The sequence below is a fragment of the Daucus carota genome, chromosome 1, assembly GCF_001625215.2.
Source record: "Daucus carota subsp. sativus chromosome 1, DH1 v3.0, whole genome shotgun sequence".
In the NCBI taxonomy this organism is placed as follows: Eukaryota; Viridiplantae; Streptophyta; class Magnoliopsida; order Apiales; family Apiaceae; genus Daucus; species Daucus carota.
In genome coordinates this window covers 16,668,095-16,681,227 of record NC_030381.2, presented here as the reverse complement: position 1 = coordinate 16,681,227, position 13,133 = coordinate 16,668,095, and the positions used below count along the sequence as shown (strand labels likewise).

At 35.5% G+C, this 13,133-nt stretch overlaps 1 protein-coding gene and 1 non-coding gene across 3 annotated transcripts; one reads left to right on the top strand and one right to left on the bottom strand.

Annotated features, from left to right (window-relative positions):
* Positions 1-1,244: 1,244 nt before the first annotated feature.
* TRNAW-CCA (transfer RNA tryptophan (anticodon CCA)) lies at positions 1,245-1,316 on the top strand. The gene has a single exon. It is a non-coding gene; the product is annotated as a tRNA-Trp (tRNA).
* Positions 1,317-3,701: 2,385 nt separating this feature from the next.
* Positions 3,702-8,717, bottom strand: LOC108203999 (probable methyltransferase PMT24). 2 transcript variants are annotated; one of them, XM_017373240.2, is made up of 9 exons: positions 8,506-8,717; positions 6,391-7,378; positions 6,164-6,313; positions 5,695-5,965; positions 5,507-5,617; positions 5,156-5,330; positions 4,604-4,876; positions 4,293-4,487; positions 3,702-4,185 (listed from the first exon to the last, which is right to left on the bottom strand). In XM_017373240.2, exons 2-9 carry the CDS (start codon positions 7,345-7,347, stop codon positions 3,957-3,959), a joined length of 2,361 nt encoding a protein of 786 aa, XP_017228729.1. In that variant the 5' UTR covers positions 7,348-7,378; positions 8,506-8,717; the 3' UTR covers positions 3,702-3,956. The 2 variants fall into 2 exon arrangements, with proteins under 2 accessions (XP_017228729.1, XP_017228735.1); XM_017373246.2 differs by having other exon boundaries at positions 6,391-7,365; positions 8,506-8,644.
* Positions 8,718-13,133: the final 4,416 nt, after the last annotated feature.

Sequence of the window (13,133 nt, the reverse complement as noted above, 5' to 3'; positions counted from 1 at the left end):
AACCGCATTCCCGACCCAAACTAACCCTTTTTTAGGCCGATTAAACCGAACCGTTCGAAACCGAAAATTAAACGAGTTAATTTTCAAAAAACCCGAATAAGTTGGGTTGGGTCAGGGTTTAACATATTATAACCCTGAACCAACCCAATCCAACCCGTTTATATACATTATTGTTTGTGGCTGTTGTATTGGACCCTCGATACAAAATGAGATATTTGAAGTATTGCTTTGAAGCTGTGTATCTCTGGAAACTCTTTAGGACATTATTCAATCTCCAGAACACTAAAACTAATTATTTTGATTCTTCTGGCAAAAAAAAAAAAAAAATTATTTTGATTCTTGTTCAGAGAAATTGATGAGGAATTGAGTTTGATACGGCAAACATGCACAATAAGAGAAAGTATGGCCAAACTAGCTCACACTCTCACAGGATTATCCAGTGCCATAACACAGTAGTCATGAGTGTCTTTAATTTTGGCCGTAATGTTATCATTGTCTTGTACAATTTGTCTTTTGTGGAAGTTATATTTCATTTCCTGACTTCCTGTCTTCCTGATGCTTTACTTTAACAAACTGATATACAAGTTTATCTCCTTTCTTTTAATCTCAGCAGATGTAACTAGCAAATTAAGCGCACTGAGGACATGCATATTGATTTGAACATTAGCTTCTGCATGTTAGTTACAGTTTCAGAACAGGGCAGATTGGCAATGACAGTTTATTTTACCACCTTTTTTTATTTTTGCTTTTGAAACTCGACCCAAACCGAACCAACCCAACCCAAATTTTAATTAGCAAGGTTGGGTTGTGTATATTCTTTTATAATTAATGGGTTGATTTTTTACAAACCGAACTAATTGGGTTGGGTATTTTTTTTTCCCCTAACCCGACCAACCCAACCCGTGTTCACCCTAATAGTGGGTCAATATTCACAAGGAAACGAAACTTTGCATGATCATCAGAGAGATGAATTGGCATGATCATCAGAGAGATGAAGAAGCTAATGACTAAGATGCCATAATTTTTAATTTTTTTAATAATTAGACTTGTACGCCTTCTAAATGAGGATCCTCCTATATACTAATATTTCTTGGGGTGAGCAAAAGTCGAACATAATTTAGACATATGAATGTTCAGTATAAGGTAAACTCATGATTACACTTCATCTTGCATAACATGGGTATACATTTCTCTTGATATATATCTTGACGTTGTGGCTCTAATTTTTCACAAGCTTCAGACATGGATCTGTGGCGCAATGGTAGCGCGTCTGACTCCAGATCAGAAGGTTGCGTGTTCGATTCACGTCAGGTTCAAGTGCACATCTTTTTCATTTAAGCCACGGAGGGGATTAATTACAGAATTGTTGATTTCCTCATAAACTGTCCTCCACCTAGATAATATAGATGGATGTCACCAAGATTCGCATTGTGCGAACAACTAACTGCTACTTCATTTGTTCATTCTACAGCAGGAACAGACTTGTCTCGGATTGTCTTTACACATAACATCTAAGCATATACTCCTATACAACAATAATGGTTATTCAACTTGCTCAAATTCCTAACCACGTCCAAATCTATACTATAATATAATAAGCCAACATAGGTTTAATTTGTAGTCGTACACAATTTTGGTTTGGTCATCTTCTTTATAACTACAAGTCGATCACATGTAGACTTCTCTTGCTCTTACAATATTAAAGAGTTTTATACTGTTCAAATTACAAACACTTGTGATGTAATACAAGATAAAAAAAAACTCCTCCATTATTCGTTTAAATATAATTTATATATTATTTATATACTATATTATAATAAACTGATATTGGTATAATTTGTAATGTAATCAGTTGGTAAATATAATCTGGTTAAAATCTAATTCATTAATACTAAAATATTAATAAAATGATGTTAAAATTTAAATTATAATTAATAAATTACGAATTCTATACCCGCCCGTGCTTCGCACGGGTTAAAGGCTAGTATATGATAATAAGTGTCTTCGAGAATCTAAAATTCAACAGTAATGGTTTTACTTATATAAAAGAGAAGCGAGGGGCGTGTAGGTGGCGCCTCTCACATCGCTCCGTTCTATTTTTCTAATTTTCTGGAATTTTTGGATGAAAATTGTCAAAAATTAGAACTACCTTTTTTAGTTTCGGGTATATTAGAAGCAAGTTTCAGATTCTGATTTTGTTTCAGATTATTTATGGAATATAGTAGTTTGAAAGTTTTAATCTGATTTTGTTTCGGATTATTTAATTATGGGAAAAAGTAGCACACAAGTCTCTCTGCACTATAAATACCCATATAGATGGTACGGTTTTGGATCATCTAAACACAACCTCCTCTCTCTCAATACCATAACCCTACCCCTCTCTCGTGATAGTCTTCTTGCTCGATTTCTAACTCGGTGGTGCCGTTTTTCTGCAACGATAAGTGAAAGCTGTTAATACAGTATAAAAAAAATAAAGGTTGTTGCAAGCAAAGGTAATTATAGACAGCTATGTTGGATTCGACAAATCCAAACACATGAAAAGAATATAGTCTTGACATGATATTGATGGATGATATCAATAAATTAACTGTTGGTGATATATGTTTGTTGGTTATTATTTTGTAATATTTGTTTTGTTCTTCGGACATGTTTGTTGTTGTTAATTTTTATATGATTTAATCTGTATAGATGAAAAAAAATTATTCATGCATTATCTGTTTGCTCCGTTCAAGCAACTTTTAAGTGAAGGCTGTTTATACAGTATTATGTTGTTACAAGCAAGAGTAGTTATAGACCGCCATCTCACGGATTTAAGTTAGATGTTTTTGTGCACAATCAATCCAAAAAAATTGGAGTAAGGTGGCAATGTAAGAACATGATTACTTTTTTAAAAAAACACAAATAAAATTAAGATTCGTCGTGCTTTAAAATGTTAATTTCGTGTATAAATTTATTTTCATTTTTTCACCATGAATTATAGTCCAATTTTAGAGTTTTATATATTAGTATTGGTATTACATCAAGATTTTTATAATATAAAATTTATTTTATCCTACATATATTAATTTTGAAACATTAATATATTTTTCATAGACAACTACAAAATTATTTTATTTTAAAAATATTAATATTGAATCATTAATATAAATTTTATAGATCGCCGTAACGCGCTGCTTCTCAACTAGTTCCTAACAATGTCCAAATATATGCTACTCCCTCTGGTCCATTATATAGGGCGTGTCAGGTATTTTTAGGAGGCTTGACTACATGTTTAAAATTAGTATTTTAAAAAAAAAAATTTTGAATAAAAATATTTTTATTAATAATGAAAATTACAAAAATATTAATATTTGCTATATAGTCAAAGTGCTTAGAGTTATGCGTAAAAAATCAAACGTTCGTATAATGGATAAGTGTGTTCGAGAATCTAAAATTCCAAACCACATCGAAATATACAACAAGAAAAATGGTCATGCAACTTAGGTCCACAAAAGGTTCTCCTTTTCATAATAGAATTGCGTTCTCCTTTTCATAATAGAATTGCTCTTTTAGGTTCGAGATGATTGCACAACTTAGTCTGCAAAAGCAACCCATTCCTAGTAAAAGAGTTGCTTTTTTAGGTTCGAACTAGTGAATTCTGTATAAACAACCGGATGTGTCAAAATTGAAAAAATAAATTTGGCAAATTAAAAGTGATCATATATGTAAATACTATGTAGATTTTGCCATTGATGCCTTGAGTAACAAAATGTAATTTTACAACAAAAACAAGGAGTCGAATCCTCTAACTTTGAGGGATCCGACTCAGAGGAACGTTACACAAACAAATTATGTATAACAAAGTACATTATGGGTATTTAAACTATTTCTATAGCATTTGAATGAGAATGCTGGAAAAACAAAACAATATTCTATTTCAGCCATGTTCAACTTAACATGACCGTTTTTGGTTGCGCCTACTCAATTGCTGATGCGATGGTCTCCACCTCTGTTGGACGCCAAAATGATTTCTGTACACACAGCAATCCTTCATTGTCCTTTGAGTAAGTGAACTGGACCTTCCATTGAAGTGACTTTGCCATGTTCTCTATCTCGGTTATTGTCTCCACATTGTCGCGCACGATTAATGTTCCTTTCGGCCTTAAGATTCTATCAACTTCTGCCATTAGACCTTGTAACTTGCACCTGTTCAGTAGTGCAGATAACTTAGTAAAAATTTATATATTCATTCAATGAAAAATCAATTAGTTATTTTTTATTTGTTACCAGGACACATTTGTATTATGACAAACCTTTTCTTGATATCAGAGAAGAGATGATCTGCATGAACCAGATCATAAGTTCTAGGATACGTGCTGAATGATTCACACCAATCATGATACATGCCAAATAAGCCACGCTCATAGATTATTGGAAGTGTGTCCGCTGAAGTTATTGGCACAATGTTCATAACCCACAATTTCAGGTCTTTCAGGGCTGCAGCAAATCTACAGGCGTACAAATAAGCATTGACAACGATTAGTACTCAACATAGAAGCTTCGAGACATTTTGCTAACATCATCTGAAAAATAAAAAATACTAACGATAAATCTAAATTCATACCCTCCATAGACAGCCTTCATGTCCATGACATTTCTTACTGATGACCAATCAATCCCCAAACCAGTCAGATATGATGCAGTGACGACACGTTTCCAGTGGTCATAGTCAGCAGTGAAGTCCTCTGGGGCTGATTTGCCATATACTCCAACCGCAGAACTACTTAACCATGCAGGCGCTTTCTCCAATCTTTTTGGCCATTGTTCTGGCCACTGGCTACCATGTTCTGACACTTTTTCTGGTACTTTGTGTATGCATGCTTGAAGCTGCACATTCCTGATGATGCACACAACAGCATTAGAAAAAAGAATCCAAACACGTTTGATTGCTTACAGCTAGTAAACATAGGCCAGGGAGAGAAAAAAGAAGCAACTTGAGTATATAGATAGCATATAAAGTTTTTAAAAAATGGTTTTTAATGACTAGAGCGCACACAGATGCAATAGTTTCTGCAATGTCTAAATAAACAGTAGTAATGATGTTATCAACAATGCAATGAAATATCCTGTGACAGCATGAAATAAAACTAAATCACAAGCATGCAAAATGATATACCAGACTGCATCTGGCTCGTCAGCTTTGTTGCAGAGTGGGGGTTCATTTTGTGATCTTTTCTCATAGCACTCATTCGATGATGGTTTTCGGTATATTGCTGCTCCTACTTCATTCAAGTCATCACGGCTAATTTTTACTAGTTCCCAGCACATGGACTTCGTTAGTTCAGACATAGCTGCCAGATATTTGAGCAAAGAATGAGATACAAAAAACTCACATGATAACACGCAAGACTTCTTGGTGCGAGAAAAATTAACACTCACAAGTGTACAAGCTCAAAGACGAGCAATTTAAAAAACTTTGCAGAGATCCTCCTATAAAATGAGATGAACTAAAAAATGGAAGACATACCTTTCCATATGTCGGCATTTTCAGTATCATTTCTATAAACTGGAGTAGCAGACCACACGAAGAAACCACCAGGCCGCAGAACACGGTTAAGCTCTAAGAGCAGTTTACCACCTACAACAAACCATAATGTGCATGTTAGACTTTGAAGTAGTAGCAACACAAATATCAAAGTCAGATATAAACATTACCTTCAATGTGCCAAGGGACTCTACAACGAGCACAGTGGACCATATCAAACACCTTACTTGGGAAGGGGAGCCTCTTGGTACCCATTACAGCTGATATGGCAGGAATTCCTCTTTCAAGAGCAAACTGCACTTGAGCTTCATGCTCATCCTTCGGAGCAAATGACAAAGCAACTACGTCTCTCTCAAAAAGGTATCCACCAAAGCTGGCCACTCCACAACCAACATCCAATAACACACGAGTCCTTTTTCCCCAAGCAATATCAGAAAGAGTCTGCATGACATAATTTTGATTTTAATCACTGAAGTAATATTAAACTGTTCCAAGAAAAGTTTTAGACTATGTACCGGATGTCCACGGTCTAACCTTAGGACACCTTCAGTTATTAATTTTTCATATACAACAAAAGGACAATAAGAAAGGAAAGACAAAAATGATAAGATAGGCTGAATCAAATATGAGATAACTTACTTGTTGAATGAAATCAATGTAATGTAGAGCACCATGAATGAATTGAGTTCCTCCACCAGGAAATGTAAGGTGATCGCCAGTAACTTTAACCCAGTTTTGATGTCCTTTAACCTCTGCCAGCTTAGTGTGAGGTACATTATAATACCATATCTGAAAGGGAGTGGTCAATTTTAGATAAGAGTAACATCAACAGAGGACTAGATATGAACTAGAATCAAAAGTTATACCTGCTCGCGGCTAGTAGGCCACTTTACTGATTGTCTGTAACCTTCAGGAAGAGAGACGAGACAGGTCGGGGCTTCATCTGGGCAATGTCTTTCACGATGCTGATAGTGGTCCCTGTGTGGAAGCTTGCTGATAGCTTGCAAATTGTCAAGACATGGGATATAATCTGGACCAGCAGTAACATTACAAACTTTCCACTTATAATCACTGGCATCCTTGGTCGATTTAGACGTTTGTGAATTTTTTTCACTTTCTGACTCAGCGGCTTGAGTTGACCAAGACCCACTCTCAGTGGTAGTTTCCTTTAGAATCTCAGACTGGGCCCCAGCAGGAAACTCCTCCTTTGACTTTTCATCCTCTTTCTTTTTGGGTTCCTCTACACTTTCCTCAGTCTCTTGCTTATCACCACCCTCATTCGAATTTGATTCAGTCTCAGTCTTTTCATTTTCTGAATCTGATTGGGTATTTTCGTTTGTTTCAGTACTGGGATTCGATTCTTTTCCGCCTGAATTTGATTCTTCATTATCTGAACCTTCGCCATCTTTTTTAGAATCCTCTTCACCATTAGAATTTCCTCCAGAACTCTCCTCTGCAGTCTTTTCTTCCTGAGTTTCCTGAGTTTCTGTCTCATTGACTTCAGAATTGCTCTCTTCCTCAGATTTTGTAGGTTTGCTCTCTTCTTTTGTTGCATCTTCTGCTTGTTCACCTGAGCTATCTTCAAATTGGTTAGAAAATTTATCTGTCACCTTCTCTTTGAGCTCTGCTTTGGAATCCTGGGAAGAGAAATCTGTGTTGGAATCTTGGGAAGACAAATCAGACTTTTGAACAGGATCGACAGATGATGACATCAACATCCAAACCCCAACCAAACAAAGAGCAACAAACACCACGATTGTGGCTGTTGAACAATAATTTGTAGACTTCCTCCCATCAACTCGGGAGTATTTTCCAGTAGCCATGTCTCACAGAAAATATACCTGTATTATATACCTGTAAATGACAAATAGTAATATCTAAATAAAATGAAAAAAATTACTAAAAAAATCCAAAAAGTTAATAAGTTGTACTTTATGAGAAAAACAGAATGACGGCTAAATGCCATAAAAGCTGTTAGAATATAGGAAACAATTTATAAAGAATGCCACCAAGATATATAATCATAAAAATAAGTCAATAAAAGTAGATGCAAAAAATCTGATTTAGGACAAATCTTATAAAACAAGGATTTGCACATACAGATCATGATATGAATATGCATTTTTTTAGATCTAAACTAGAATCTTCCATGAATCATGGCTCATTTCAACTTGTATGTATCTACTGTATTGTAATAGAGATAAAAAAAAATTATAATTACATAATTACATCCATTCAACTGAAAGATAAAACCCATCGACTTGCAGTCAACTGATGTAAAGTTGAATACGGACTTCAAATTATTAGATCTGTACTTGAATCACGGGTGGTGATTTTCATTAAGCCAAATTCAAAGGAAACACTTGGTAGATTGAAAATGTTGGAGTAATAAATTTAATAAAGTCACAAAATGTTGATCATCACATTTTTCCCTCGATCTAATTCAACAGATCAGTGAACACTCCTCCTGATCTTTACTTTGTGTCTTGATTTAACTTTAAACTAATCACTTCTTGGTATCTTGATCTTACTGTTCTGTACATATGTTACTCCCTTGAGTCATGATCTAACTCAACAAATAACTCTCCCCTATTAATCAACTCAAATTCAATCCCACCACAACCCAAATAACAAATCAAAGCATTCAAGTAAATAAAAAAAATCACTTAAGACCATTTTCCACAACAAGAATTTCGAACTAAAATCGACATCTGATTAAATTCACAGGCTTATGAAAATCATGTCATAGTAGTGCCAAGTAACTTAAAATGTGCTTTAATCTAACAAACACACTCTAATCAAGACCACATTCATAGCAGCAAGCAAAACATCCTATGCAATCACAACACAAAAATCAAGAAAACACTTACCAAAATTCAAGAAAACACCAAAATCAACTAAAAATCAGCCAAATGACTACATTAGCAAGATTTCAGCAAAAAACCAACAAATTATGATCTGGGTATTGAAAAAGCTTGTACCTTTCAAGTGGGTTTAGTGGATCTAAGTGCAAGAACTAGCTGCAAAAGCACATATCTGAGTGGAAACCAGAGAGAATGTGAAAAGGGGTGTCTGTGATTCAGATCTTGAATTAAATGATGGGAAAGAAAGAGATATTTATACAGAGAAAGAGATGCACAAGAGGCGGATGATGAGTTGTTTTGAGTGGGGGTAGTCAAGTGTGTTTGAGATCGAACACAAACATACAGTTGCCGTTGAAAGTGAGGTGGGAACAAGGGGTGGAGTTGTAATTTGACTTGTTTTGACTTTTTTAATTATTATTTTTGTCGGTGCATTATGGGGTGAAATTTTGTAAATGAAGATTTATATATGGGGTTTTGTTTTTATCTGGTAAATTTGCATGAACATCGTAGTTGAGAGCACGATGTTTGGATTTATGCATTTGAAACAACCCACTTGTTAGGCAGATTTTAAGGGCTGCAAAGTGAGTCATGACGGTGGTAGAAATGATTTGAGCCGGCAATTTATCAAACAAATGGAAGCATGGGATGGGAAAACATCATCTTGGAAAGTGACTTATTTTATAAATAATATATTAAATATTGGATATTTAATTCTAAAATTATATAGACGTAGAATACCAAATATGCACTAAAACTCTCGACATAGAAATATCTAACATATTATAACTGAAATTTTATAATTATGTAAAACACCCCGACATTACTTTTAAACAAAATTTAAATTAATTTTATTATATTTTTTATATTCTTATTAAAGTTAAATATTTAGTTATAATTATTTAAAATAATAATTAAATATTTTTAAAATGTAAATCATTTTATTTGAATATAGAAAAAAATATATAATTATTATTTTATATTATTTTAACAAACATACTCGCATTTCAAGCTTACAAATACCAATATTAAAAACTTCTCTTCATTTTGCGAGTCGACCCGTGACTAGAGTTCTAACTGTCACTTCTCCGATTTATAAATCTTTATTTTTCATATCCTTAGTGATTAAGTTTTTTTGCTCTCTCATCCAGATTTCTATTCATTAGTTTTTTAATAAAATCTATTCAAAAAAATACTAGCGAAATCATGAGGGAGAGCAAAAGGCGCACGCTCAACAGTAAGATTTTCAAATTTCTCGACTTCAACGGCGGCTAAACGGACGGCGATCAAGACAGCAGACAAGCAGAGAGGTGCTACCTGGAGGGAGATTATACATATTTCAGAGGAAGATTTTGAAGATATCAAAAGAGAAGCAATGAAGATCAAGGACATTATGGATGTGGATGTGATATCAGCGCTCGAGAAGAACGGCATGAGTATTAATAGATATGCTAAAAACAGGGTTGAACGAATCAAGAGATGTGTAGAAGAGGAGCTCCTCACAAAAGCAGCAGCTGGGGATTTAAAGGCTCAAGAGGAGGCCCTAAAGAAGCAAATGCTATGCAACTGGGATGGTCCGATAATAAGGTTCTCAGATAGGAAGCTTCAGAAAAGACTTGAAGAAGGAGAATCTATCCATAAGAGGTTTATTCTACAGTGTGATGAATGGGTAGATAAAAACGTTCTGAAAATGGTGAAAGATGGTTGTGAGGAAGGCTTAAGAATGGCGACAAACCAGGCTCACTACAAAAGTCTGAGGAATATGAAGGCACAGAAAAACTACAAGGAGGCAGTGGTGGGCATTAATCGGATAGATTAGATTAGATCCGATAAAGCTACACATGAACATGAAGAGGAGGATGATTGGATACTGGTCAAGAAGAAGGTTAAAAAATCCAATTCCAAACTGAGACACAATAATACTATTTTTGTTAGTGGTATCCCTGAGAAAGCTAGGGCTAGAGAGTTGTGGTCATTTTTTGGTAATGCTGGGAAGGTTACAGACATAATACTCCCCAAGAAAAGAGATAAAAACAATAGGAGATTTGGGTTTGTGAAAGTTCAGAGCCCAAAGGAAATTAATAGAATGATGGATAAGCTTCAATATGAAGTCTTCTACTCCCAACCCCTAAAGATGAGTTTAGCCAGAGCTAATTTTCAAGCAGTTAGAGGGAGCCCTGCAAAAATTGCTACCCCAAAACTGCCCAGTAGAGTAGAGAAAAAAGAAGTTCCTAAAGGAGTAGGTGGTAAGGGGAAGGATAAGATAGACAGTCCTATCAATATGAGAAAAGGTGGAGAGGCTGGGAATGCCAACAACAAGACTCACACAGAAAAGTGCTAGAATAAACCAGACGATGCAGGGGTCATTCCTTTAAAGGTGAACAAGGAAGTTGAGTCCATAGCTAATAAAAGCATAATTTGTTACTCGGAATTTCCCCCGAAAGGAGAGATACTACAAGAAGTCCTAGGTGAATTAGGGTATAAAGATATTGTTGTTAAGGAGATTAGTTGTTCCAAATTCATCCTGTCCCTCAAGACAAAAGCTCAGAAAGATAGTTTTTATTTTGAAAATTTATCGGACTGGGTTATACTTCCTAGGAAAATGGTGGAGGAGGTTTTCAGGATTAAAAGGAAAACTCTAATTGAAATCCGAGGACTCCCGTGTAATGCATGGTCTGAGGAAAATCTACAAGTAATCACTAGAGAATTTGGTTTTTTGGGGATGGTGGGAAAATAATCCAATGTATCACTCAAGCTTGGAAAATCCAAGGATCTGGTTGTATATTGAGAAACTGGATCGCATAATGGAAGAAGTTAGAGTGCAGTTGGCAGATGTCCAAATTAAGGTTAAGCTTTATGAGTTTGAAAATGCAGTACGGTTAGAGGATAATGACCAGTCAAGTTTCCCAGAAGCAAAGCTCAATACAGAAGAGTTGGCAAGGACCAATCAGAATATGGCTATAGTAACAAGTTCAAACAAACATAATGAAAAGAAGTTAGATACCTCTAGCCCGCAGTCTAATTCTGAGCAACATGTAGCTAAGGAGAAGAAGGCACTAGAGAAAGATCAAAGTTGTGCAAATGGGAATTAAGACACTATAGAGGAAGAGAATGAAAGTTTGGAAGGATGTGAAAAAGAATTTCTTATTAAAGACCAGTCTATTAATACAGGGGACCTTCAAACACTGGATGAAAGTTCCCAGAGTTCCATTTGCAATATCATCCGCAAGATGAAAATTTACAGAAGAAATAAGCAGAAAAGGAAATCATTCAGAGGGAATCCTTTCGATATTGGTAGGTGCGAATTCAGCAAGGCAAATAAAGGTAATAGAAGAAACAATTCGAGGGTTCCCCCTCCTAAATCTCTAGTGAAATCAAACTCTCTAAAAGTCCAACGGAACATTGATAAGGAAGCACTGGAGATTGTTCAAATGGCAGAGGACATGGGACTGAAATTAAAAAAATCTAGGATGGAGGCTCTGAAGGAGATCAAAGAACAGATGGAAAAAGCCTTAATATAGTAAGTGCAAGCTTTACTCAGTCTCTATTTCGTTTATGGATCAATTGAGAGTTTTTAGCTGGAATTTAAGGGGTTTAGGAGGTAAGGAAACCAGAAAGCACCTAAGAGAATAGATTTTTGCTACAAAACCTGTGATAGTGTGCTTACAAGAAACCAAGATGAATTTTGTATCAGAAGAGGACTTAAGAGAAGTATGGTTGAACACAGAACTAGGGTGGGAAATGCAAGCCTCTATAGAAAATTCAGGAGGAATGGTGACAGTTTGGGACTCAAAGATTATAACATGTTTAGGAGTTCTTAAGTGGAGGTACTCTTTATGTTGCAAACTAAAATGGGTTTCAAGTGGGGAAGAATTCATATTATGTAACATCTATGGTCCACAGACTCTGGAAGGGAAACAATCTTTGTTAGAAAACCTGGAGAATACCATGAGAGGAAGGGAAGATGAGAAAATTCTTCTCATTGGTGACTTTGATATGACTAAGAATATGGGGGAGACTCTAAACTGCAGCTAGACCAGAGATGATTGTGAGATTTTTTCCAGATGGTTGAAGGACTTTAATTTTGTATATTTGGATGTTGTGAATGCTACATTTACCTGGATTGGTAGATTAAACAAGAGAAGCAGAATTGACAGAGCAGTAATAAATTCAGCATTTGCAGGAGTTTGCAGATGGATCATCTCAGCCACAGCTAGGAAAAACTCAGATCATAGGGGTTTAGTGCTATATAAGGAAGACACTAATTGGGGTCCTAAGCCCTATAGATTCTTCAATGTTTGGCTGAAGGATAAGACCCTGATGGATAAAATTAAGGACAGCTTGGAGAAGAGTAAATGTTTCAAATTAGATTTAAAAGATCTTCTGAGAGAGGTCAAGGGGATTGCCAAAGAGGGGAATTCTGAGTTCAATGTGAATATTTACAGCAAATTCAAGGACACAGAAGAGGAATTGGCAAAGGAGGAGGAGAGGGTTAATGAAAGTTCAATCATCACAGCTCTCAAGCAAAGGCTAGAAGATATGTATCTTATCAGGGACTGCATGGTTAGGCAGAAAGCAAGAATCACATGGCTTAAGGCTAGGGATAGGAACACCAAATTCTTTCACCAAGCCTTGCAAGGGAGGAGAGCCAAAAATTCCATCAACAAATTGTTATGGAATGGTAGAATGGTGGTATCACCATCAGAAATAAAGAAAGCAGCAACATGTCACTTCCAGAATCTCTTCAG